Source organism: Thamnophis sirtalis, unplaced genomic scaffold (assembly GCF_051295495.1).
Source record: "Thamnophis sirtalis isolate CommonGarterSnake01/CBP01778 unplaced genomic scaffold, rThaSir2_p1.2 scaffold_6, whole genome shotgun sequence".
In the NCBI taxonomy this organism is placed as follows: domain Eukaryota; kingdom Metazoa; phylum Chordata; class Lepidosauria; order Squamata; family Natricidae; genus Thamnophis; species Thamnophis sirtalis.
In genome coordinates, this window is record NW_028261386.1 from 19,030,850 (window position 1) to 19,057,712 (window position 26,863).

At 42.7% G+C, this 26,863-nt stretch overlaps 1 protein-coding gene across 1 annotated transcript; it reads left to right on the forward strand.

Annotated features, from left to right (window-relative positions):
* Positions 1–26,569, forward strand: LOC106540770 (S-adenosyl-L-methionine-dependent tRNA 4-demethylwyosine synthase TYW1). Its single transcript, XM_087717310.1, has 16 exons — positions 1–144; positions 1,581–1,720; positions 2,370–2,504; positions 3,853–3,954; positions 6,021–6,215; positions 8,276–8,551; positions 9,860–9,982; positions 10,939–11,056; positions 14,356–14,408; positions 17,610–17,728; positions 18,491–18,600; positions 19,277–19,454; positions 20,100–20,235; positions 20,956–21,066; positions 23,067–23,234; positions 26,339–26,569. Exons 1-16 carry the CDS (start codon positions 141–143, stop codon positions 26,558–26,560), a joined length of 2,190 nt encoding a protein of 729 aa, XP_087573436.1. The 5' UTR covers positions 1–140; the 3' UTR covers positions 26,561–26,569.
* Positions 26,570–26,863: the final 294 nt, after the last annotated feature.

The window sequence follows — 26,863 nt, forward strand, 5'->3', positions numbered from 1 at the left end:
TGGAAGGTGCAAAATGGCTGCGTCTGCGAGCTCGTGGGGCGAGTGATGGGGCTGCTGGGGAACGACCCCCGCTCCGATCCCGATAGAACCAGATAAACATCGTTCGGTAGGGTCGGCAATTGCCGCTTGGGAAGGAAGACATGGGTAAGTCCTCGGAGGCGAAAAACCTTACTTAATTGTGCTTAGATGCGGTTTATTCTCCAGAAAGCATGCAAAGGTGGGGTTTTTTTTTGACAAGCGACGGATTCTTAAACCTTCAGCGTATTTTACGCACACGGAAGTCCTGGAGCTCGTTGAAGATTCAGGATCTAAAAAGTTGTATAATTTCCGTAAAAAGCAAACACGGTTCAGTTGGAAGCTGGGTTGGGCAAGGGCAGCGGTCGAAAGTTTGCTGGGAAAATAAATAGGACGATTTTGCAAGGTTTACTTAAACATTACCTGACATTTAAGAAAAAGCACTTAGTGACACTTACCCACAAGTATTCATTCGTGATTGCATAGACCTTATACTCCCCATCTCAAAATGTATTTGCTCTTCCTTGATTAGTAAATATTAATTTATAAAAGTTATAGTTTTCTTATTCGTGTAATGGTTCTGATGATTGCTTACAAAAGTACAGTAAAAATAATAGTACAAGTGTAACTAAAAGTATAAAACACAAGAAAACCAAACAAGTATGGTCAAACTTAAGTACATTATGGCAGAGCTTGCTTGATCTCTAGTGGCACTTTATTTCATATTTATGTATTCAATTTATATGTCTGCCTATCTCAAATATATAAAAAATATAATAAAGCAATTAGCACAGCATGAATCCTATCCCCACAAAAGCTGAATTAATTGTTGATGTCAAATATCTAGCAGGGCTCACAATGGATGCTATAATGATAATTAACTTAGGAAACAAAAATGAAAAACTCAAGCCAGATCTTTTGTATGTGCATTTGACATCAGTACTCATAAAAATAATGTGGTTTTGACAAAGCTGCAATCATCGTGCTTCTTTTGATCCCACTGAGGACATAACTTACAGATGATAATGATGGTGGGAAAATATCTGGGAATAGTAACTGATTGCAAATGGAGTATGAGCAAGCAACATGATGTTGCTGACAAGGCACATGCAATTTTAGGACTGCATCAACAGAAACATAATTTCTAAATCATAGTAAATAATTGTTCCACTCTTTTCTGCTTTGGTCAGATCACTGCTCTATATACCATAAAGGCTGTGGGTATCACACTTTGAGAAGGATTCAGAGAACTTTGAGCAGGTTCAGAGAAAGTCAAGAAAGATGATCAGGAGACTAGAAATTAAGTCCCGTAAAGAAAGGTTGAAGGAATGGCAATTGATGTTTTAGTAACGTATCTGAGATGCTTTAATTTTGGCTCCTGAGTTGAACAGCTTGTTGGATTTGATGTCCTTAATGGTCCCTGCCAAACAGTACAGTTCTAAGATTATACAATGATAGTGCCTCTTTTAATTTGGTCTGAAGCATGTTTACCAGAGAACAAATTTCCAATTTATCCTGATATCTGGCTTTTATAAATAGTAACATTTTGTTCTGTTGTGTTTCAGATACTCCTGCAGACACCTGGGACAATCTCCATGCTCACTTAACTTTCCTGTGGCTGAACCGATTTTACCTCTATTCATGTGCAGCTTTTGGAATCAGCCTTTGGTTTTGCTTCCAGTTCCTCAACAAAGCCAAAGAGCAGGTAATGTTATTCTCATTGTGTCTAATATTTTCAGTTCTGGTAACTTCAACCTCGATGGAAAGATGATGGAATCTCTGTGGTTGCAGCCTCCTGAGAGCTCAAGCAGTTGAGAGACTAAGAAACATTCAATAGCAAAATATCCAGAAGTATTTGCATCCCAAAGGGGGCAAATTCTTCCCATCAAAAATGTAGTACTATCTTCTGCAGGTTTATTCAGAAATTAAACCCGTTGAGGCAAACTACGCAAGTATAGTTGTAGTTTCTTGTTTTTTTCTCCAGGGAATGAAATATATTTATAGAATCGTGTATATATATTATCTGGTACATAGAACATCTGGAATGACATGATTTTGGCAAACATAGAGCCAGGATTAGGGTAAAATACAAATGTTCTGAGGATATTTTATAAGGACAAATTGATATGTTGTCCTCTCGGTATTAGTGGATGATATTTCTTGCCTGGCTACTTAATTTCTCTTGTTCAGGTACAGGATGTATTCCTCTGTAAGAGAAAACTTTCTTAGACAATTCTGTTTTTTTAACTTGTATGTCATCTGCATTGAGGCGTAAAATGACTATTTTATGGCACCAGGAAAAAAGAGATAAAGTTTATTTCTGAGACTCTGTTGTTTAAATATTTCCTTTGTAGAACAAAAATCGCCTTGCAGAATTTAGAATTCCTAAAATCACAGCTGCTGAAAAAGAACAGCAAGATCCAAGCCTTCAGAAAGTCCATGTAGCTGGAGTGAAGGTATTCTATGGTACCCAGACTGGAACAGCAAAGGTAAATAGTTCATTAATCCAGCAAGAGGTGAATTAATTTATCCTGCAGCCATGTCTTCTTTCTCCTTTCATTGAGTAGAGTTAGTTGACCATTTTCAGAAGAAAAAAAGCACACTCAGATATTTTTGGTTAATTCCTACCTTCAGAGTTTGGCCCTTTTTTATCCTAATTTGAGTCCTGAAAATCTGTTACTTATAAAGAAATAATTTGAATATGAAATTGTTTTGGGGTGTAATAAACTGGTAGTGATAGTGAACAAAAGACATAAGAAAGGGGATTTAAATGCTGTCCAATGTTTCCTTAAGTGGTGCATAGTTATACTCAAAAACTGGATCAAAATTAAAGGCTTCTTGGCTGCTACATCCATAATTCCTGCCTTGAAGTTGCAAGTGTCATGTAGCATTTCCGGTATTAGATTTGCAGTACAGAGATTACAGTTCAAATTCTCATTCAACACTAACACCGTCCAGATAATTTTCAGCCAGTAACTCTTTTTTTCATCCAAGCTCACTGGGATTGTAATTGAGGAATAACGTGCCCTTTTGGGCATTTGTAGCAGTTGTCCTGTATCAGATCAGAGAACAGTATCCTCAACTTCAGCAAACCAGCATGGTGATGCACAGAGTTTTCAAGTTCCTGTCGGAGAGCCACATTTCTATCTCTTTCTAGCAAGAGGACAAGGGCTACAGTATAAGATTGATAAGCAAAAGTGTGTGTGGCTGATCATAGATAGCATAGAGAGTAATGGAATTTGAGGATTGGGGAGAGATTGGTGTTTTGTTTTCGTTGCGGTAAGCCTATTTTTAGAGGGTACATTGTACTCTTAGAATTTTTCCATTTGGAAGACATTATTGTTGATTTTTTTATAAGGAATTGCAACCAAAGGTTTGAGAGGTTGTGTGTGGCAGGTTGCCCATCTCTGCTTTTGTGAGCTCCCACTCCAAGTCCTTCTGAGTCCTATTCAGAGTGGAGATTTTTCCTGCCAGTTTAGATACATTAATGTTTGTGTACGGGCATCTTCCAATCACAAGAGTTGCTGGAATCCTTCCATTTCAGCGTTTTCTCACTGCCAAATACTGGAAGCAGCCTCTAAGGTTTTTGTCCTCTGGGGTTTCTCCTGATATCTGCAGTTCTTAAATAATGGTGGGGATTATGTGTGAGACCAAGCTGCTGTTTCAGTGCTAAACCTTAGCATCTCCCTGCCTTGCACCCAAGAATCTTTGAAAAATAGCAAGAGATAAAACTGAAGCAATTTCTTCTTCATAGATCAGTCAAAGCATCACCTAGTGTGGCTTTCTTGTATGAAACAGATCTTCACTGGGGTTTTTTTTTTCTTTCTTTCTCTCTAGCGGTTTGCACTGGTACTTACTGAAGCTGTTGACTGCATTAATTTGCCAGCAGAAATTATTAACATGGAAGATTACGATCCGGATGACTCTCTCATAGATGAGGTTTGTACTTCATCTCTTCTAGCTGGAATGTCATTTGTGGGTCCTCATGGTTTGATGGCTCCTGCTTTAAGAGCAAGTAAAAACTGTGGCCAGGAGAGCTGTGGGAGGTGCATCACCTGAGGTCTTGCTTGGAGCTGGATGAACTGAGGATGGTTGTTTATGCCTTTATTATCTTTTGATTTGTTTGTTTTCAAGTCAATTTTGACTCCTGGCAATTTCCTGGACAAGTCCATGCAGTTTTTTTGGCAATTTTTTCAGAAATGGTTTCCATTGCTTTCTGCTTAAGGTTGAAAAAAAAATGACCACCCAAAGTTATCGCGCTGAGTTTGTGCCTAAGGCAGAATTACAATTCTGAATCTCTTAATTTTTAGCCCAGTGCCTTTAACCAAACTGAGACTCCCTATTAGATTACTGCAATTTGCTCTATGTGAGGCTGCCTTGAAACCACACCAAAATTTCATGTGATCCAGAAGGTATCGGCATACACATTCAGTTACATTATTGGTATATTACACCTCTGTTCTGGGAGCTGTATCATTACCAGTGGATTTCCAGGTACAATTTAAAGTGCTAGTCACTAAAGCCATATATGAATCTGAGCTTGGGGACTGTTTTTCCATATTAGTTTCTGTCCATACTACCTGGACATCAAGGGAAGCCTGTTAAGAATCCCCATTTCCCAAGAAGCATCGTGATGGGCAATAGTGACATTTTCTACAGCAGTACCCTACCTTTGGTATAACATGGCCCCAAAACAACAATTACCTCCAGCCTTATGGTTTTCCAGATACAGGAGAAAAAAAATAGCTCTTCTAAAGGACCTTTTTGATTAACTGTATACAGTAGAGCCATTTTCCATAGTTCTATAAATGTATCCTTTTATTTCTAGTTGCTGTTTTAATTTTATTCTAAACCTGTATTCTGTTTTTAACTATGTACCATATTTTTTGGAGTATAAGACCCACCTTTTTCCTCCCCCCAAAAAGGGTGAAAATCTGGGTGCGTCTTATACACCGAATACAGCATTTTTGGCCTCCTGAAAACCCTGTCCTGTTTTTTGCAAAAATGGGCGCGCAGAGGGTTTGGGAGGCCTGCAAAGTGCTCCTGGGGGCTGGGGAGGGCAAAAATAAGCGAAAAATGAGCCCGTTTTTCATAAAAACGGGGACTTTTTTTGCCCTCCCAAGCCCCCAGGAGCACTCTGCAGCCCTTCCAAACTCTCTGCACGCCCTGTTTTTTCGCTCATTTTTTGCCCTTCCCAGGAGCACTCTACAGCCTCCCACACCTTCCACGCAACCCGTTTTTGCGAAAAAGGGGGCTGTTTTTCTCCTCCCAATCCCCTCCCCCCCAAAGCATTGCATTTTTGCTCTCCCCAGCCTCCAGGAGCACTTTGCAGGCTTCTCAAACTCTTTGCATTCCCCTTTTTCACAAAAAGTGGGGCATGCAGAGAGTTTGGGAGGCTTACAGAGTGCTCCTGGGGGCCAGGGAGGGCACAAACTTATTTTTAAAAAATTACTTCTTCAAAATCTTGGTGCTTCTTATACTCCGGTGCATTTTATAGTCCGAAAAATACGGTAAATTGCCTAAAGTATGGTTGATTTCAGATGGACAGATTAGACAGTGACAGATGACAGAATCAATGTCCTAATGGTTAACAGCAATATCAAAATAACATTTTAATTGTTTGATTATGTCATCAAGTAAGTATCAACCCTTAGTGACCCGATAGACTTTCTTCAGAATGGTCTGTCTTCCATCAAAAGAGAATAATATTCCAAATAGCGATGTTATTTGGGAGAATTTGAGGAGAAAAAGGCTACAAAACATCTCCTTTGCATGAAAAATACCATACTAATAATATATTGAACAGTTAATAGTTTGATATCCTTGAGTGGCATGCAGAATCTGAGAAGGAATGGAGTGAGAAGAATTCTTTTCATCTGAGTTCAAAGATGAGTTATTTTGAATGAAATTTTGGCATTTCTTTTTTTACTATGAACAGTAAAGAACTGTGGTTGATTTAAATGTTATGACAGACAAAAAAAACCTGTTTTCCTTTAACTGTTCAGATAAGCAGCCAGAATATCTGCGTGTTTTTAGTTGCCACTTACACTGATGGCAAACCAACGGCGAATGCAGCCTGGTTCTGCAAGTGGCTGGAAGAGACGGCCAATGACTTCAGAGTTGGCAAAGCATATCTGAAGGGCTTGCGATACGCTGTCTTCGGTTTGGGAAATTCGGTGTATGCTGACCACTTCAACACTGTGAGTACCAGTTTCCTTTTTAAAAAAAAAAATCCCACATCTCTGCATGTTATAGATAACAGTTTGTTCTCAAGTTACAAGCACTGTTGATCTCAGAATTGTAGTTGTAAGTCATTGTGGTCATAAGTCAAACGCTATAGGACCAGTGTCAATTTTGTAGAAATGGTTGTAAAGTAAACCAGGTGATATTTTAATATCTTCTCCTTTTCAACAAGTGACAAATATAAATGGTTATATGGACTCAGTAGAAAGCCATGAAATACAATAGTGGAGCATGAACATTATTTTCACTTTAAAGAACATCTGGTGAATTTGCAAGTTAGAAGGATGGCTGAAAAAAAAATTCGCAGTCAGAAGAGTATTTTTCCCCCCACTACTCTGTCACTCTGACTGAGATGTCCAATAGTGACTGTCTTACGTGCTGGAATCTCTAGCATGTATACACTGTTGAAACAGCAACGTCTATGCTGGCTTGGGCATGTCGTGAGAATGGCCGATGGTCGGATTCCAAAAGATCTACATGGAGAATTAGTGAAGGGAAAGCGCCTCAGAGGGAGACCACAGCTGCGATATAAGGATATCTGCAAGAGGGATTTAAAGGCCTTGGGAATGGACATAAACAGCTGGGGAACCTTGACCTCTGATCATTCAGCTTGGAAGCTAAAGACGCAGCATGGCCTTCTCCAATTCAAAGAGACACTTATTCGGCAGGCTGAGGCAAAGAGGCAGTCCCGGAACCAGCGAAATTTGGGGGCTGGGCAAGGGACGAATGTATCTGCCCTCAGTGTGAAAGGGATTGCCACTCCCGAATTGGCCTTTTTAGCCGTACCAGATGCTGTTTTAGGACCTCTTTCCAGAGAACGATACCGTAGTCTTTTGAGACTGAAGGATGCCAAAGAATGAATGAGTACACGTTGGATTAATGGCATCTTTACATTTAACAGATAGAAAAATGTGTGTATTCTCTTTGATTCTCTAGTACAGTGATGGCTAACCTTTTAGGTCGCCATGTGCTGACCTGCATGCCGGAAATGGCATGCAAAACCATCCCGCCTGGACCCCACGGCCTCACTGGCCTTCGCGCGCGCAGTAGTGCCAAAACCTGGAAGAGCAGCATTCCGGCACACATGCAGGGCCGGCACCAAAACTTCCGATTTCTGGCGGTGCTCCCGCGTGCGCGAAGGCCAACTGACCAGTGTATGTGTGTGCACAGGAACGTGGAAGAGAAGCCAGCAAGGCCTCACATCTTGCGTGGGATGGCTCTGGGTGCCACTTCTGGCACGCATGCCATAGATTTGCCACCATGGCTCTAGTAGTTACTTCCTCTAATATCTTTCCCGAGTTTGCTATATACTGTATTTTTCGGTGTATAAGACACACCTTTTTCCCTCAAAAAAGAGGCAGAAAATCTGGGAGCGTCTTATACACTGAATAGAGCATTTTTTGCCTCCTGAAATTCTGCCCCTTCACCAAATGTCCATGCATAGCCTTTCGGAGGCTTTCAGAGTGCTCCTGGGGGCTGGGGAGGGCAGAAATGAGTGAAAAAAGGTCTGTTTTTTGCCCCCTGAACCTCCAGCAGCACTCTATAAGCTTCCTAAAGGTTACCCATGCCCTTTTTTTGGACAAAAATGGACCCATTTTCACAAAAAAATGGACCTTTTTTTGCTCGTTTTTGCCCCCTTCCCCCACCACCCAGGAGCACTCTACAAGCCTCCTAAGGGCTATTCATGCCCTTTTTTGAGAAAAAAAAATGGACTTGTTTTTGCAAAAAATGGGCCGTTTTTGGGAGGTTTGCAGAGTGCAAAAATGTTTTAAAATTTTTTTCCTCTTCAAAATCTTGTTGCGTCTTATACTCCAGTGCGTCTTATGCTCTGAAAAATACGGTAATATGAAGGCTCTTGTGGGTTTAGAGACAAAAGTGTTGATGGAAGTGATACAACAGGAAGAAAAAAGGAGGTGGGACAGACTCTTTTGAATTTGGAACTTTTCAAATATGCCCATTAAATCGTTCACCTGTTATGATCCAAACATTGCCTCTCTGCCTCTTGTTTCCTCTGCAGGTGAGCAGGAACTTTGACAAGTGGCTGTGGATGCTGGGTGCTCGACGCATTCTGTCATGTGCTCTAGGGGACAGCAATGTGGTGAAGAGCCAGCATGGAAGCATTGAGGCTGATTTTGAGGCTTGGAAGGCCAAGTTGCTCACGAGGCTTCAAGCTCTTGCCAAAGGGGACCAGAAGGCCTGTAGTGGGAGATGCAAAAAAGGGCAATGTAGATCCAAATCAAAAGGGAGCCAAGAAGCAAAAGAACAAGAGACCTCAAAACATGGGGGGAAAGAAGTAAGTGGAGAGGACTGGTAGAACTCTATGATTTTGGCTCTCTTGCTTGTTTTGTGTGATGAACCTTATCTATATGTGCCTATATGTATTACAGAACAATCTGGGATTTTTTTTACCCTTCTTTTGAGCTGCATGCATAGTTCCATAACTCTGAGAATTTTCTCCACCTTTTTTTTTGCTGTTCACACCTCCTCCATTTATCTTCTCCATTCACTTGTTCCAATAATTCTATTTCTTATTCTTTCCTCATTTTTTTTTTTGCTGCTGTAGAATCAAACTCATTCTTGGCTCAGTGATTCAGTGGCTCAGTGGCTAAGACACTGAGCTTGTCAATCAGAAAGTTCAGCAGATCGAATCCCTAGTGCAGCCTAACTGAGTGAGCTCCCGTTACTTGTCCCAGCTTCTGCCAACCTAGCAGTTCAAAAGCATGTAAAAAATGCAAGTAGAAAAATAGAAACCAACTTTGGTGGGAAGGTAACTGCCTCCGTGCACCTTCGGCATTTAGTCATGTTGGCCACATGACCATGGAGATGTCTTTGGACAGCGCTGGCTCTTTGGCTTTGAAACGGAGATGAATACCGTCCCCTAGAGTCGGGAACAACTAGCGCATATGTGCGAGGGGAACCTTTATCTTTAGAATCAAACATCCTATAAAGGGTTGTTTAGGAGCTGATTCTAATCCTGCTCAATACAGGAATCCTGCTGAAAGAGTCTCTAACAGTTATCTGATGTTCTTCTTACTCATTTTACCATCCTTCAGTCTCTCTCCATGTCTTTGTTTCTGTCCCACTGTCAGCTATTTCTTTTACTGCTAGACTCTCTATGTTTTTCCTGCCAGTCATATTGATAGTTTGCTTCACTCAAGAAATTGCTCTGTAGCTGGAACCTTTGTAAATGTTTCATCGTAGCTGGGTTTACTACATGCTACATCAGAATTGGTTAGGCTCCTATTCATACTAAGAGAGAAATCATTGTTTACCAACCATTACGATTGATTTGTACAGTTTTCTAAGCCAAAAATCAAACAAAGCACATTATACCTTTAAGATCCTTCAAGTGTTTTTCTTAAATTTTCTGAGTTTTACTGGTGTAATCCATGGAAAAAGTAGATTTTGAGTTTGTCTCTTCCAGGGCTACGTCTTTATGAGTTGTATTATGCTGGTTATTGGTACACACACTTCTGACCACTTTCTGGAGAAAGCATCAAAGAGTGTCAGTGCTGGACATAAGGACAACTCAGTTGATAACTCATTAACTAGAGAATGGAAACTTGACTTGTGCTTTCTTGTTCCTTGTTTTGCATGTCAGGAGGAAGAGTTCTTTGAAACCACAAGTGAGGAGGAATCAGATACAGAGAATGGTAGAGGTGAAGATAAGGTTGTGGATGTTGAAGATTTGGGCAAAGTGATGGGCCAAATGAAGAAATCTCAGGTAAGGAGAATTTTGCCCTTGATCCAAAGACCTTTCTGCTTGCACATGTGTTTCTTGACTTAACAATCATTCAGTCACCATTCAAAGTTACAACAGTGTTGAATGAATGATAGTTATGACTGGTCCTCAGAGCTCCACATGAGCGTGATCTGGGTGCTTGGCAACCAGCTTGCAATTACAGCCAGTTACAGTGTCCTGTAATCATGTGATTGCCATTGCAACCTTCCCTGCTGGCTTCCCCAGAAAGTCAATGAGGAAGCCAGCAGGAAAGTTTGGAAGTTGCTGGGTGAAGTTGTACACCTTCTCCCAGCTCCTTTGTTCTTGCACTATACAGGCCATTTGCCCAAGCCTCGTCAGGCCTCCTTTGCACCCTCTCCCACCCTTCCCATGCTACCCATACATTCTCTCCATCGCTCTCTCACAACATCTTGCACCCCTTCATGCCCTCCCCAAACTGGCAGCAGTCACTTGCCTTTTGGCTTGTTTGTAACCCACTTGAGTTTGCAACTTCCTACTGGCTTCCCCGTTGACTTGGTTGTGGGAACCTAGCAGGAAGTTGTCTTGCCTAATGATAATGGGATTTGGTTAACAAAGGCCACTGGGACTGCAGGAATTTCCATTGCTAAGCAGTAGGGTTATGCTTTACAATCCATTGCTTAGCAACTGAACTTACAGTTGCTTTTTGTAAATTGAGAACTACTTGTATTTCTAGGATGTCCCTATTGTTACGCTGCTAACTCCTGGCAGCGATAGCAGTAGAAATCACACTTCTTTCTGTCACTGAATGTCTCAGTTGCTAGTACAATCTTAATTGTCCATTGTAAAAATGCCATCCTATGAAGCTGGCCAAAGCTGTAGCATTTCCATAGCATTTTAATGGAAGGATTTCTCCACCTGTGAAGAACGAAGCAGAACAGATCAGTTCCTTTTTTTAAAAAAATGTTGTTCTTGCACAGAAAGACCATCAGATTAACGGAGAGGTTCCCATTGGAGTTGGAACTCAACATGGCAGAGGGGAGGATGAGAGAAGAGAGATGATCACCCCTGCTCTTCGAGACGCACTCACAAAGCAAGGTGATGGAGTTGCAGTGCAGGGGCAACCTATGTTGATTGTCATTATAATTAGTGTATTTACTGTAGCTATTATTGGTGTTTTAAATGCACTCAATCAATTTTATTTACAGCTAAAAGGCCCCAGCCAAGAGATGCGATGGCTCAGTGGCTTAAGACACTGAGCTTGTCAATCAGAAAGGTCAGCACTTCGGTGGTTTGAATCCCTAGTGCCGAGTAACGGAGTGAGCTCCTGTTACTTGTCCCAGCTTCTGCCAAGCTAGCAGTTCGAAAGCATGTAAAAATGCAAATAGAAAAATAGAAACCACCTTTGGTGGGAAGGTAACAGCGCTCCGTGCACCTTCGGCGTTTAGTCATGCTGGCCACATGACCACGACGACATCTTTGGACAGCACTGGCTCTTCGGCTTTGAAATGGAGAGGAGCACCGCCCCCTAGAGTCAGGAACCACTAGCATGTGTGCGAGGGGAACCTTTACCTTTACCTTAAAAGGCCTGAGACAAGTTACATAATCATAATCTAAACTTGGCATTAGATCAAATGGCTATAACAAGTAGAATATTTAAAAACATTACACAATAGATTTAAGATGCCATCTCATTCATTTGTTATTAAAAGCCTTTTTTTATAATCACAGTTAAATATCTGGCTCTTTCTGCTGGGATGCTTAGGATTTTCATTTGCAAGTGAAAATTTGCATATTCAGAAGAATCTCTTCCTGGTTTAGATTTTAAAATAGCACAAATAACTTCCTTCCAAAACTTATAAAATTTACAACGCAACAAAAATACAATCCACTCGTTTAGAGTTCCATTAAGGGACAAAATATCTTGAGAGATGGGATTTTTAAAAAATCTACCATATAACATACTTGATGACAACCCATTTAACCTGGTTTTCAAAAAGGCTATTCTGTGTTCAAATATTTAGGGAGTTGGAATGTATCATTCCCAATGTTGCAGGTGAACACAATTTAAATGTTTTAGATTATTGTTAGCCACTCGAGATGTATGTTGAAATGGGTGGCCACGTAAGTCTTTTTAAAGATTTGACAGATAGACTCTAATGTAATTGGGGAAAGGGGCATAACATTTGCAGCCATATTTCCTAAAGAAATGTCTTTGAATATTAGTAGCTTGGGTTGGGATGTTGTTCGTTTGAGCTCCTAGTTTGGCGATTTGGCTGCAAATGTTTCTTCCTCATTTGAGGAGACATCTTTAGTGCACTTTGGATTGTGCGTGTCTGGGGGAGCACTGAAATCAGACCAGGACTGATTTAGCTATTTAAAGGCCAGGGCTCCCCCAGACAAGCACAATCCAAAGCGCACTGAAGATGTTTCTTTGTGGACAAAATGTTTGCAACCAAATCGCCGAGCTCGATCGAACTCAAACCAGCAATATTATATTTCATAATATTGTCCAGACTTCTCTTCAAGCTAGCGTTTATTTCTTTATATGTTATGTTCAGAAATTGAGCAGCTACAGGAAGACAAGCTTGGATATTGCAAGAATTTTGGGAATTGGTGTAGTGATGTAGTTAGAGCTTCTTATAAGGAAACCTGATGCTCTGGCTCCCACTTTCCATGAAGCTTATTGAATAACTTCGATTCTGAGACTGTTCTTCAGTGGGTAACCCCAACTGGCGTGACAAACTTCTGCATATAATTAGGGAGCAGACCCCACACTCATTTGGACTGAGGATGTTACCTAGTAAGATAAAGACTCTGAGCTTGTTTTCTGCAAGCAAACCAGAAGCTCAGACACTATAAAGGCCTCCACTGTTGAACCCTGAGCTACATATGTCCTATTGGAACTCTTCTTTTTCCTGGTCTATTTTGCAGGGCTACTGTGAGGATAAAATGGTTGGGAGAACCATATAGGTCAGTGGTGGCGAACCTTTCTCGCCTCGGGTGCCAAATCATGTGCGCGTGCTGTCGCACACGCTCACGTGCCCACCCCAATAATTTAATAACCCCCATGCCGTGCTCCCTGCACATGCACACATGGAAACCGCCACCACCTGCTTCCCCGCGCATGACTTTCTTGGAGTCTGGGGAGGGCAAAAATGGCCTCCCCAGCTGCCCCGGAGGCCCTCCGAAGGCCAAAAACGGCCCATTTTTCAACTCTCAGTGGGCCTGGTAGGTCCATTTTTCGCCCTTCCCAGGCTCCAGAGGCTTTCTAGGAGCCTGAAGAGGGCGAAAACGGCCTCCCCTGCTCCCCTGGAGGCCCGAAATGGCCCATTTTCCAACTTCCGGTTTACGGGAACCTCCGGAGAGAGAAAAATGGCTCAACAGGCAACCCAGAAGTCCATTCCCGAACTTCCGGTTTGAGTGTTGGGCCGTTTTTCGCAGTGCTTCTCAATTTTGCAAACTTTAAGATGTGTGGATTTCCAGAATTCCCCAGCCAGCATCAACACATTTTAAAATTGCCAAGGTTAAGAAACACTGCTTTATTGTAAGAGGAGTCAGTTGGAGACAGAGCAATTAAATGGCTAGGTTTATATTCTTTTGTTTGTTTTGCGTGTTCATTTTTGTCTTCAAGTCAGTCTTGACTCTTGACAATTATTTAGTTAAGCCCTGCAGTGTTCTTGGCAGCCCGCTTGGAAGTAATTGCCTTTTCCTTCTTCTTAGGGCCGAGAGAGACTGACTGATCCAAGGTTACTTACTTGATTTTGTGCCTAAGGCTGGATTAGAATTCACTCCCCCTTTCTAACCCAATGCCTTCACCTCTACTGGTACATCAAAATGGCTCTCTTATATATCATGCTAAGCCATAATTTACTTGACCGTAGTTTATTGAATAAGGCATGCACTGAGACATAAATCATGCTTTTCACAGTATTGAAAGCAATATAATCACATAAAATAGTCAAAACCAAATAAAGCACCTTGTGCTTTACACTATTCTGAGAATTCAGATACTTACTGGAGCTGACTTTGAACAAAAGTGTTTGCTTGTATTAAAGTGCTTATATTTGATAGCCCACAAGGATCTTTATTACCATTTCTTTCTCCTAGGCGCTGCTTGGACAGTCCAAGCATGGGTTAACTTCAGCTTGCTGCCCAAGGACTGAATTTAAAGATTGTGTAGCCACGCCTCCTGCTCCCTTTAGAGGCCAGTTTAAAAAGCTCAGTCGCCCTAAAAGGATGCAGTTGGGGAGCTCCAGTCCTTGAGCAGCAGGTTGGACTCTCCAAACAGAGCAGAATAGTGTAGCCTTTTATTAATTTTGTATGGAAGTTAGAATAGGTCTTCTAGTTGTAGTTTCAAAGTTTCTCCAACCCCCTCTCTTTTTCCCCCCATTCAGGTTATAGATTAATTGGGAGCCATTCTGGAGTGAAGCTTTGCCGTTGGACAAAGGTGCTGCTTTTCGAATCAATTTTTAAATTTATTTATTGGTAGAATTTATTGGCCACCCATCTTACCATAGGGCCGTGATGGTGAACCTATGGCACACGTGTCACGCAAGCCATATTTGGTGGCATGCCAGCCGTCAGCCCTGGCACGCATGGACATGCCGGCCAGCTGATTTTTCGCCCTCCCCAGGCTTCAGGAAAGCCTCCGGAGGCTGCGGGGAGGGGGCAAACAATGGCCCCAAAGGGGCAACCGGAAGTTCATTCCCAAACTTCCGGTTGGCCTGTGGGGACTGTCTCCCCCCCCCCTCCCCGGCCTCAGGAAAGCCTCCGGAGGCTGGGGATGGTGAAAAACGGTCCCAATGGCCCAACCGGAAGTTCTGGAACAATCTGTTTCCGGCCTCCGGAGGGCTTCTGGGGGATCGGGGGTGACCGTTTTTACTCTCCTCAGGCTTCAGGAAAGCCTCTGGAGCCTGGGGAGAGGGTCACGCATGCATGCGTGCGAGGGTGGCGGGGTTGTGTGCACATGCACAAGTGGGTGGGGAGATTGAGTGGGCGCACACAATTTTGACACGCCATAAGAAAAAGTTTCGCCATCACTGCGATAGAGTAACTCTGGGCAGCTTACAGTCATAAAAATGTATCTATACATATACAGTTAAAACATAAATAATTAAACTGAAACATTAAAACCTAAAGGATCTGTTATTACTAAATCAACCACCTCTACTGTGCTGCTCTCCACCCCCCACCCCCACCGGGGCCCCAAGCCAACTGCCAGAACCAGGTTTTTAGGCCCTTACAAAAGAATAGAAGGGTTGGGTCCAATCTCACATGTGGGGGGGGGGGGAGATGTTCCAGAGCAGGGGGCCTCCAACTTTGGTAACTTTTAAGATTTCTGGGAGTTGAAGTCCACAAGTCTTAAAGTTGTCAAGGTTGGAGACCCCTGTTCCAGAGGGCAGGAGCAGCAGCAGCAGAGAAGGCCCTCCTGGACCCCACCAGCCAGAATAATTGGGCTGATGTGACCCGCAGCATGCCTTCTCTGCCAGCATGAGTGGGATGGGCCAATCCCAGTGGGGTGAGATGGTCCCTCAAGTAAACCAGTTATGGTGGCGATAACAATAGCAACTAATACAGTGGTTCTCAACCTTCCTAATGCCACGACCTTTTAATAAAGTTCCTCATGTTGTGGTGACCCCCAACCATAAAATTTATTGTTCCCCTTTCTTTCCTCCCCTCCTCCCCTCTTCTCCTCCCTCTTACCCTCTCTCCTACTCCTGATTCCCCTCTCTTACTTCCTCTGCTTTTACCCTTTCTTCCTTTCCCTCCTCCTTCTTCCTCCCTTCTTCTTCCCCTCTTTCCTCCCCTCCTCCTCTCTTCTCTTTCTTACTCTCTCCTACTCTTACTTCCCCTCCTTTGCTTCCTCTGCTTTACCCTTTCTTCCTTTCCCTCCTCCTTTCTCCTCCCTTCTTCCCCTCTCTTTCCTCCCCTTCTCCTCTCTTCTCCTCTTTCTTACCCTTTCTCCTACTCTTGATTCCTCTCCTTTACTCCCTCTGCTTTACCCTTTCTTCCTTTCCATCCTCATCTTTCCTCCTTTCCGTTGTTGTCCTTGCCTATTTACTTTATCTGATGGGTTCTCGGGGTGGCATTTCAGGAAACCCAACTTTATATTTTCATACATATCATTTTCTCTGTTACATTTTATTTTTAATAATAATTCCACTTGTATTTTTAAATTGTTTAGTTGCATTGCATTTTTTTTTTGCTCTTTTCCTTTGTGCATAGTTTATGGTACTTTTAGCAAGCAGGTTTTCATTGTGTGAATGGGGCCAATTCGGGCTCCTGAGCTTGGCTCTTGATGACAGGTCTGGTTGTGGATTTAGATGTAGTTAAAAGTACCTGGCAGCGGCATGGAAAACATAGCCGTGCACACACCCCGCACAATTACAGCCCGGAGCAGGACCTAAGCCCCTTCCTCCCTCGCAGGAACACTTTCCCTCCATTACGAAGTCTCCGAGGTTAATTGTACAGGGTGTGCGCGCGCACCTATGTGTTTTACGGTGTGGAGCCACGACGATGCTCTGCGCGGCCACTCTGGAGCCCATCCGTGGGGATTTCAAGGAACGTGAGGTGGAGTCTAAACTTCAGATTCAAGCCGCCTTGGGCCTGGATGCTGCCTTTGCCGCCCCTGCCGCCGGTCCTGTCCTGCGGGCTAAACTGAGCTCGGAGGCTTTTTGGCTCCCAGGAAAGGCTGGCAGGGGAGGACAGGCCCCGCCCATCCAATCCTTCTATCCTGAGGAATTCCACTTGGGACGGAAGCATAGCTTCATGTAGCTTAAGCCTCTGTTTAAAATCCCATTTAAAGGGCAACTTTTTAATCTGTGTTAAATAGATTGCTCGCACGAATTAACCGCTACGTGCTCCCACGCCTGGTTGTAATGATTCTAAGAAAGAAAGAAAGAAAGAAAGAAAGAAAGAAAGAAAGAAAGAAAGAAAGAAAGAAAGAAAGAAAGGGGAGGGAGGAATGGAAGGAAAAAGAAAAAGAAAGAAAGAAAGAAAGAAAGAAAGAAAGAAAAGGGAGGGTGGGAGGAAAAAGAAAAAGAAAGAAAGAAGAGGGAGGGAGGAATGGAAGGAAAGAAAGAAAGAGAAAGAAAGAAAAAAGAAAATGGAGGGAGGAATGGAAAGAAAGAAAAAAGAAAGAAAACTGGGTGGGTGGGTGGGTGGGGGGAACATAATGTAAAAAAAGTAAACTTAATAAAGTGAAACTCATGTAAACCACAAACAGCTGCTGGAGGAGGCAGGGAGGGCGTTTTATCCTGGAAAATCCCAGCCTGGCTGATCTTCTCCCAAACCAAGATTGGCAGATTAATCACTGTGCTTTAATTATGTTCAATTTGTAATAATGAAAATACATCCTGCATATCAGATATTTACATTACAATTCATAACAGTAGCAAAATTACAGTTACAAAGTAGCAACGAAAATAATTTTATGGTTGGGGGTCACCACAACATGAGGAACTGTATTAAAGGGTCGCGGCATTGGGAAAGTTGAGAACCACTGATTTAGTGCAATATAAAAAATGCAAATTATTTTTCTCGCGGACCACCAGTGAGTGACTGCTGGTATAAAGTAAATGCTTGTAGTAGCAGCACCTTCTTGAGGCTACCGTTATTTATTTTATTGTTGTTCACATTTGTCTGATAGTCGATGCTTCGTGGGAGAGGAGGCTGTTACAAGCACACCTTTTACGGCATTGAAAGCCACCGCTGTATGGAGACCACACCAAGCTTGGCTTGTGCTAATAAATGTGTCTTCTGTTGGAGGTAAAGATCTGGGACTGAATTTTTCTTTAGCAAAAATGTTCAAATGTTTGGGCCTCCAAGTCAGTGTAGATGATTGCCCGGACAAGTCCCTGCCATTTTTTTGGCAAGATTTTGGAAGTGGGTTGCCATTGCTTGCTTCTTAGGGCTGAGGGAGCTTGACTGGACCAACATCACCCAATTGGCTTCCCATGCTTAAGGCAGGAATACAAGTCACAATCTCCCGGTTTCTAGCTTGATGCCTTAACCACTACACAAGGATTGCTCTCTGGGATTGATTCTACCAAGAGACAAATGATCAAAAAAGTGCTTGCTTTAATTTTGAACCAGGGATGTCAAACTCAATTTCATTGAGGGCCGTATCAGCATTGTGTTTGACCTTGGGGGGGCCAGCGTGGGCATGGCCCGGATGGGCATGGCCAGCTTGACATTCTTATTGGGCAATTGTGGTGGCCCCAAGAACTCTGCCAGTGAACACAGGCTCCCGAGCATCATTTTCAGCTGCGACAACTTCCTGCAACCCTCTGCCAGTGAAAACAGAGCGCAAGAGGATAGAATGTGGCCCTCCTGAGCTCTGTTTTCCCTGGCAGACACACCGTGTTCCGGTCCTTTGCGTTTTCCAGGGTGACCCTGCAGGCCAAAGCTAAGCACTCCGCAGGCTGGATCTGGCCCCTGGGCCTTGAGTTTAACATCCATATCATAAACTGTCAGATTAATTCTCAGGTGCATAGCATTATTTCTTAATTATACAGTTCTATTTTTCAGACACCACACAAATCCTGTTGGCACAGAGTGGCGATGGAAGATGGACCAGCCAGAGATGATCTTGCAGGAGGCCATTGAGAACCATCAGAATTTGATCAAGCAGTTTAAAGGTAGGTGAGGCACATACTGTATAAGTATGATCTTTTTAAAAAGACATTGAATCGTGAATATAGAAATCTCTTAACACTTGAGGGAAGAGAGCCTCTTTTAAGAATGCTTCCGTTATGTCACAGCTTCCAAGTTTTTCATCCTAGGTATATATGATTAAATTGGACCCTAGGCTGTTTTATTTCTGGAAATTATAGTTGCCACACATCTGGAGAATATAATAGCAGCCCATTTGGAGAACATCAGACAGAAAGATACTGTAATAAGAAGAAACATAAGCTTTTGCTGTTCTTCTTTAGTCAAAAGAATCTTGAATGAATGTTAGTTGGGTTAAGAAGATTTGTTTACGGAAGCTGTTCTGGAAAGAGGAGAAACATTACTTTAGACTGCCCGGAATTTCCATTGCATATCATGAAGGTCGTAAGTCAAGGTACCCATACAACATTTTACAATGTTTTGCAGCAGTGTAAAGCGAGTGCCATGGTCATTAAGCAAACATTGTACCCATTAAACAAACCCATTGCTCTCAATGGGCGGTCTTTTAGGAAACCAGAAGTAGAAGCCAATTTCTATAAAAAAAATTGTAAATCATGGTGATATGACTGGACCTGAATTGATCCTCTCTGCTGCAAACTATTCTCACCAGCCTGGTTGGAAATGACTTCATTCTGTTTTTAGGAGTCCCCGGCGTGAGAGATGACCGCTTCAGAGAAGGGATGGAGGCCAAGCATTGTGCACTGTCTCTTGTTGGGGAGCCAATCATGTATCCCCAGATCAACCAGTTTCTGAAGCTGCTGCACCATCGCAACATTTCAAGTTTTTTGGTTACAAATGCACAGTTTCCAGAGGAAATTAGGTGATAATCCTAAAATGTTGTACTTCTTCCTTCCCATTTGTTGGAGCTGCAAACAGATGGGATAGCCATTTTTCTGAAATCATATCAGGTTTCCTGCCTGAGGAGGGGGTTGGACTAGAACAGACCTCCAATGTCCCTTCCAACACTGTTATTCTGTTACTTCAGCCTACAATTGGGATAATGTCCTGAGGGATTCATTGTGAAAAGTAGGCAGGCCAGAAGTACAGTAATGGCTGTAGCTTGGACAATAATTGACTTTGAATGAACTTGAAATTAAATCAATTCAATACAGTTGATATGATTATTTCCTTAATTAATAATTTCACCCATCTGTCTCTCTGAAAATTGATAGTCATGTTTGGAGAGACTGAGGAGCGCAATAGGGATTTTGGAAAATACACACGGACTCAAGATTTATGTGTTTAATTTAGTCTCTATCATGCTAGATGCAAAGTTAGATAAGAACTGCTTTCTATATCCACACTATCCCATTTTGGACCTCAGTGTCACACATGTTCTTAGAAGTAATCTGGAATCCAGAGCAGCTGCCATCCAAGATATATTGAGTTCTAACTTCTTTTTCCTAAAAAACCTTAATAGCAGCATTCCACAATTTCACAGCTTTCACTGTTGCCTCACACACAGGAATCTCCAGCCTGTCACACAGCTGTATGTCAGTGTGGATGCCAGCACCAAAGACAGTCTGAAGAAGATTGATCGACCTCTCTTTAAAGACTTTTGGAGGCGGTTTCTAGATAGCTTGCAAGCCTTAGCTGAAAAGGTATGGCATTCAACTTATGATTGGTTCCCCCTTGGCACTTGAAAATAATTGTGGATCTTTTATATCAGTGATGCCTAACCTTTTTGCCATCGTGTGCCAAAAGCGGGAGGAGTGGCCTCTCCCCCTGCTTTTGGCGCACGATAGCACGGTGGACCCGTTTTTCGTCCTCCCCAGGCTCCAGAGACTTTCTAGGAGCCCAGGGAGGGTGGAAACGGCCTCCTCCCACGCCCCATCCCCACACAGGCCCTCCAAAGGCTGGGAACAACCTCTTTTCCGACTTCTGGGTGGCTTGTAGGGCTGTTTTTCGCCCTCTGGAGATTTCAGGGAAGCCTCCAGAGGCAAAAAGAAGGCCGAAATCAGATGTCCGCCCTGGAGCTGACAACGCTTCGCATGCCCTCAGAAATGGCTCCGCATGCCACCTGTGGCACACATGCCATAGGTTTGCCATCACGATTTTATATGATTTTATAACATCATCCAAAACTTTATGAATTACATTCTTTGAGTCAAAAGTTCAGATTACAGTGAACTGTCATAGCTAAAATAAATCTCTCTTCAGTGCTCTTTTCAGTTGAAAACTAAATGCTAAATTCGGCACCAGTTATGTCATTTCGGTCTCAGACTGTGCATCCTGATGTACAGTCCTGCTCATATCCTTTTATTTGTATTTACTATTGCATGTTGCCATTGAAAACTGCTCTCTCCTAACTTTTTTTTTAGCATCAGCGCACCGTATACAGGTTAACCCTGGTGAAAGCTTGGAATGTGGAGGAGCTGAAAGCTTATTCAGACTTGGTGTTTCTTGGGAAGCCGGACTTCATAGAGGTTAAGGTGAGTTGTTGATTGTTAGGGTGGGTCCTTCTTGCCTCCCACGCGCGACCTTTTGTGTGAGTTTGTGGTTTTTCAGGCAAATGTTTTATGTATGAGAAATGGCAAATTTGACTAGGCCTGGTTCCAGCTACTTCCACAAACAATTTTAGGGGACATTTTGCTTTTCAGTCTATACCTTGCCCCCTTATTCTACATTCTGTGTGACTCCATCTGTACCCTTTCCCTTTGTTCTACCTGCTACACGACTAACTCAGAATTAAGAGAGGCTTTGCCGAGTAGCCTATGAATTCATGGCGGAAAGAACGTTAGCCATCATGAGGGAGTTCATGCTGAGGACAGACAAGGTGAAGGCTTATTGCTTTCATGCCCTGCTTGTAAGGTTCTTGGGACTATCTGCTTGGACCTTTCAAGGCTTCCAGCTGAATCTATGGAGACCGGGTAGGAAAAGAGCAGGGCCAACCGGCACATTCATTTTCTATCCAGTTTGAAGTCCTTCCCTGGTTGAACTGAACAAACATTCTTAAAGAAAAAGGTAAAGGTTCCCCTTGCACATATGTGCTAGTCGTTCCCGACTCTAGGGGGCGGTGCTCATCTCCGTTTCAAAGCCGAAGAGCCAGCGCTGTCTGAAGACGTTTCCGTGGTCATGTGGCCGGCATGACTAAACGCTGAAGGCACACAGAACGCTATTACCTTCCCATCAAAGATGGTCCCTATTTTTCTACTTGCATTTTTACATGCTTATGAACTGCTGGGTTGGCAGAAGCTGGGACAAGTAACAGGAGCTCACTCTGTTACGCAGTGCTAGGGATTCGAACCACCGAACTGCTGACCTTTCTGATCGACAAGCTCAGCACCTTAGCCACTGATCTACCGCATCCCTATAATCATTCTTTAGTCAGCTTAATATTAAAGATGTGACATTCTGATACAGGTAGTCTTCGACTTAACTGTAATTGAGACCCCGATTATGGTCACAAATTGTGAAGGTCTTTAAGTGGGTCACCATTTGATTCTGCCTGGTTTTATGACCTTTTTTGGTGCGGTGATTGTTAAGTGAACTTGGAGGTCGTAAAGCAAACCCATTGTTCACTATGGGGTGTTTTTTTTTTTGCTGGAAACCTTTTACAGCAACAACATAAATCACAGTCATGTCACTGGGAGCCACTGCAAATGCACATCAATGTGGGCCAGTTGCTGACTTCCTAACATGTGGTCACATGACTGTGGGAGTGCCTGGCCAGCAGAACTTTGAATCTAGATTAGGGATCTCCAACCTTGGCAACTTTAAGCCTGGCGGACTTCAATTCCCAGAATTCCCCAGCCAGCAAAGCTGGCTGGGTAATTCTGGGAATTAAAGCTTTGCTGGCTGGGTAATTCTGGGAGTTGAAGCTTTGCTGGCTGGGTAATTCTGGGAATTGAAGCTTTGCTGGCTGGGGAATTCTGGGAGTTGAAGCTTTGCTGGCTGGGTAATTCTGGGAACTGAAGTTTTGCTGGCTAGGTAATTCTGGGATTTGAAGTTTGCTGGCTGCGGAATTCTGGGAGTTAAAGCTTTGCTGGCTGCGGAATTCTGGGAGTTGAAGCTTTGCTGGCTGGGTAATTCTGGGAGTTGAAGCTTTGCTGACTGGGTAATTCTGGGAGTTGAAGCTGCTGGCTGGGTAATTCTGGGAGTTGAAGCTTTGCTGGCTGCGGAATTCTGGGAGTTGAAGCTACTGGCTGGGTAATTCTGGGAGTTGAAGCTTTGCTGGCTGCGGAATTCTGGGAGTTGAAGCTTTGCTGAAAGCTGAGTTGAAGAAACCTTTTTCTTACTTATCTCTTCAAAATCTTGGTGCATCTTATACACCAGTGCGTCTTACAGTCAGAAAAAATATGGTAATTTGAAACGTTACTCCATTAGGGCTTCCTAGCTCTACGCCAATACATTATATTGAACAAAAAAATCCAAAAATTGAATGTGAGAGAAGTCCAGGGGGTCTACTCTTGAATAAATGTTTCTTCAACAGGGCGTGACGTACTGTGGGGAAAGTTCAGCCAGCAGCCTCACCATGGCCAACGTCCCTTGGCATGAAGAAGTGAAGCGCTTTGTGCAGGAGCTGGTTGACCTCCTCCCAGACTATGAAATTGCCAGCGAACACGAGCACTCCAACTGCCTCCTCATTGCCCACAAGAAGGTAATTCTAAGCCTCTTTGGGTCTTTTCCCGAAACTTCTGGTTAGGAAGATTGAAATATGTATTATTGGCACTGTAGACTCTTTTTCTTCAGCTCAACCGATAGTCTTTGGCTTATAACTAACTACAGGCAAGTCCTGGGCTTACGACAGTTCATTTAGTGACTGTTCAAAGTTACGGCACTGAAAAAAAACTGACTTAGGATCAATTTTCACAGTTACGACTTTTGCAGTGTTCCACATGATCATATATATCACGTGTGTCAAACTCGTGGCATCATGTTGCCGTCATGTGACGTATCACTACATTTTCCCCCTTTGTGGAGCTGGGGTGAGCGTGGCCTGTGCATGGCGCATCCGGCCTGCGGGCTGCCAGTTTGACACCTCTGATATATATGATCAAAATTCAGATGTTGGCAACTGGTTCATACTTAGGAGCGTTGCTGTGTCCCAAGATCATGTGATCTCCTTTTGAAATCTTCTAACAAGCAAAGTCACCGGGCAAGCCAGAGTCACTTAACAACCGGATTACTAACTTATCAACTGCAGTGATCCACTTAGCAATGGTGGCAAGAAAGGTCGTAAAATGGGGTAAAATTCACCTAACAAATGTTTCACTTAATAATAGAAATTTTGGGGCTCAGTTGTGGCCGTAACTAAAGGACTCTCTGTATTTGTTTAGTGACCATTGAAAGTTACAATGCCACTAAAAAGAAGTAACTTATGACCAGTCCTTTTCCTTCATGACCACTGTAGTATCCCCATGATCATGTGATTAAAATTAAGATGCTTGACAACCGGCATGTTTTTACAATGTTTGCAGCATCCTTGGGTCATTTGATCATCATTTACAATCTTCCTGGGCAGCTTTCAACAACCACAGTCAATGGGGGGAAGCCAGAATCACTTAACAAAACATGGTTCACTTAATTGACTTCAACTATTTGTTTAACTGTGGCAAGAAAGATCATAAATTCAGGTATGGCTCACTTAACAATTGCCTTGCTTGGCGATGGAAAATCTGACCTCAACTGTGGTCATTAATTGAGGACTACCTGTAATGTTCTTGAAGCTGCTTTATGACAATTATAAACCATTAAAAACCAACATTTTTAAAATAAGGGTGCCAATATTTTTGAGCCACAGGCCTCTTCTTGATTCAGGCCATGTGATTTGTTGCTGTAAATGGTTGCCATGGCTTTGCCGGTTTGCCAAAGGCTGCCCTGTTTAGTGGGTGCCAATCTCAAAATATCCATTTAACAGAAGGAAATTCTGGTAAGATGGTTCCATATTACTCTTCTAGTCCTGCAGGATACTTTCTCTATCAGTCCAGCTTTTCCATTTTTTGTTTGGGCAAACAACATATTTGTAAGTGCCAGCATTTTTTTTTAGTGTAAGGAGGCCTGTCAGGTCTGTGATTAATTGCTATTGGAAAATCTAAAGCCAAAGTTAAATTGAGGCAAAGAGCCTAGATAATGGTGTCACAGTGACATCTATGGATACTGTGAGGGAGTCCAGCATTCAAGTCACAATAAATTTAACAACGGGACACGCAAAAGTGTGGTAAAAGAGCCATCAAAATAATAGGCACGTTATGGATACTCAAAATCGGAAATCTAATCCAACCAAGGAAAAATGACATCATGCTCCTGTTCTCCAAATGAGAAGAGATGCCCAGTCTTTTGGGCCACTTCTGGAAGTTCTTTGAGGACAATCCATGACAATCAAAAATCTCTGCTTGGTGGAGCAGGCTGTACTAAATAAATTGTAACATCTGAGCGGAGAGCAGGGTTAGGGAACTTGTATATAACTGAGATGCAAAATACTGATCTATGGCAGTAAAAAAGGTTAGCTTTGATATTAGGATGTCCAAGTGGAGTGAAGGAGGAGAGATTGATGCCTGTGGAGATTCTCAGGTCATAGCTGTCCCAAAGGTGTTTTTAAGAAGCAACTGGACTTTGTTTTTCCTTGAAGATGTTTTCACTTCTCATCCAAGAAGCTTCAGCTTCAACTGAACTGAAGGACCTTCTTGGATAAGAAGTGAAACATTTTCAAAGGAAACCAAAGTCCAGTTGCCTTTTGAAAAAGCACCTTTGGGGGAGATTGACTCAGTCGAAATCTTAGTACTCATAGCAGTGGTGGGTTTCAATTTTTTTTAGAACCTCTTCTGTAGGTGTGGCCTGCTTTGTGGGAGTGGCTTGCCAGCCATGTGACCAGGTGGGAGTGGCTTGCCAGCCATGTGACTGGATGGGAGTGGCTTGCCAGCCATGTGACTGAGTGGGAGTGGCTTGGCAGTCATGTGACTGGGTGGATGTGGCCAACTTGTTAAGTGGTGAAACTCACTTAACAACGCTTTTGCTTAGCAACCAAAATGTTCGCTCAGAAACTCTGGCATTTGAAGCATGCAAGTCTTAAAGCTGTCAAGTTACAAGACCCTTGCACCCCTAACCCTTTAGAAGAAAAACCCCAGGGGTGTTCAAACATGACAGCTTTAAGACTTATGGACTTCAGCTCCCAGAATTCCTCCTCTCGCTCTTCATCTTGATGATGTGCGGACGGGCGGGGGGAGGGAGCTGAAACCGGTTCTAAACGTCACTGTAGATTTGTGGAACCTCTTCTATAGAAGAGGTTAGAACTTGCAGGAACCCACCCCTGACTCATACATTGTTTTAAGGTTGTGTATCATACCAAAGATACCTTCAATAAACTTGGCTAGAAATCATACATCAAACTAAAGAAAGATTTGTTTAATTATGTTTTTTTTTGAAGAAAAAAAAATGGCTGGGCTCATATAGCACACTAATCCAAACAAGAAACAAGATTATTTTTTCAGTACAGCTTTCTCACTTTCTGTCTTCCAGATGGATTTGAGCTCCTAGAATTCTTAGCAATAGTCATGCTAGCTAGGGAATTCTGGGGATTGAAATCTCTACATAAGGAGAGTAACCAGCTTGGAGAAAACTGGCCGAGTGTGTTTTTTCACAGTTTTGTCCGAATCAGTATCTTATAATAAACATCTTTAGAGTAAGCCTTCTTTTTAAAAAAAAAAACAAAAAAAACCCCCACACCTCTATTATCATGATCAACTGTCTGCTTTTTTTTTCCAGTTCAAAATCGGAGGGAAATGGCACACCTGGATTGATTATGATCGCTTTCAAGAACTGGTCCATGAATATGAACAGAGTGGAGGAATTAAAACATTCACTTCTGCTGACTATGTAGCACTGACTCCTCCTTGGGCAGTGTTTGGAGCTAAGGAAAGAGGCTTTGACCCAATGGACACAAGATTTCAACGAAAAAACAAAATAAAGGACATCTCCGGATGCTGACAATTTTAAGCCGTTTTAGACCATTTTTAAGCCAGAGCTAGGATACAATCAGAGTGTTTGGTTTGTACACTTAATGTCAGAAAGCGTTGCATAAACCTTGAGACTTCTATTTCTCTTGGGGATATCCAAGGTGTTTTTTTTTCTTTTATTCTACTTAAAGGAAAATGGTAATTTATATGTTTTTTAAAAGGGAGGTAGATGTTATTAATTTATCCTTCTCATATCTCTCAGTGAGAGAGAGATGCAGGTGGTACTTGACTTATGATCATAATTGAGCCGGGAATTATATCTGTCATAACTTTG

Excerpts from the sequence above, each read along its gene's own strand:
- LOC106540770 (XM_087717310.1), top strand. Across the intron at positions 3,955-6,020 it reads ATGACTCTCTCATAGATGAG|ATAAGCAGCCAGAATATCTG; the intron begins GTTTGTACTTCA and ends TTAACTGTTCAG. Across the intron at positions 11,057-14,355 it reads AGACGCACTCACAAAGCAAG|GTTATAGATTAATTGGGAGC; the intron begins GTGATGGAGTTG and ends CCCCCCATTCAG.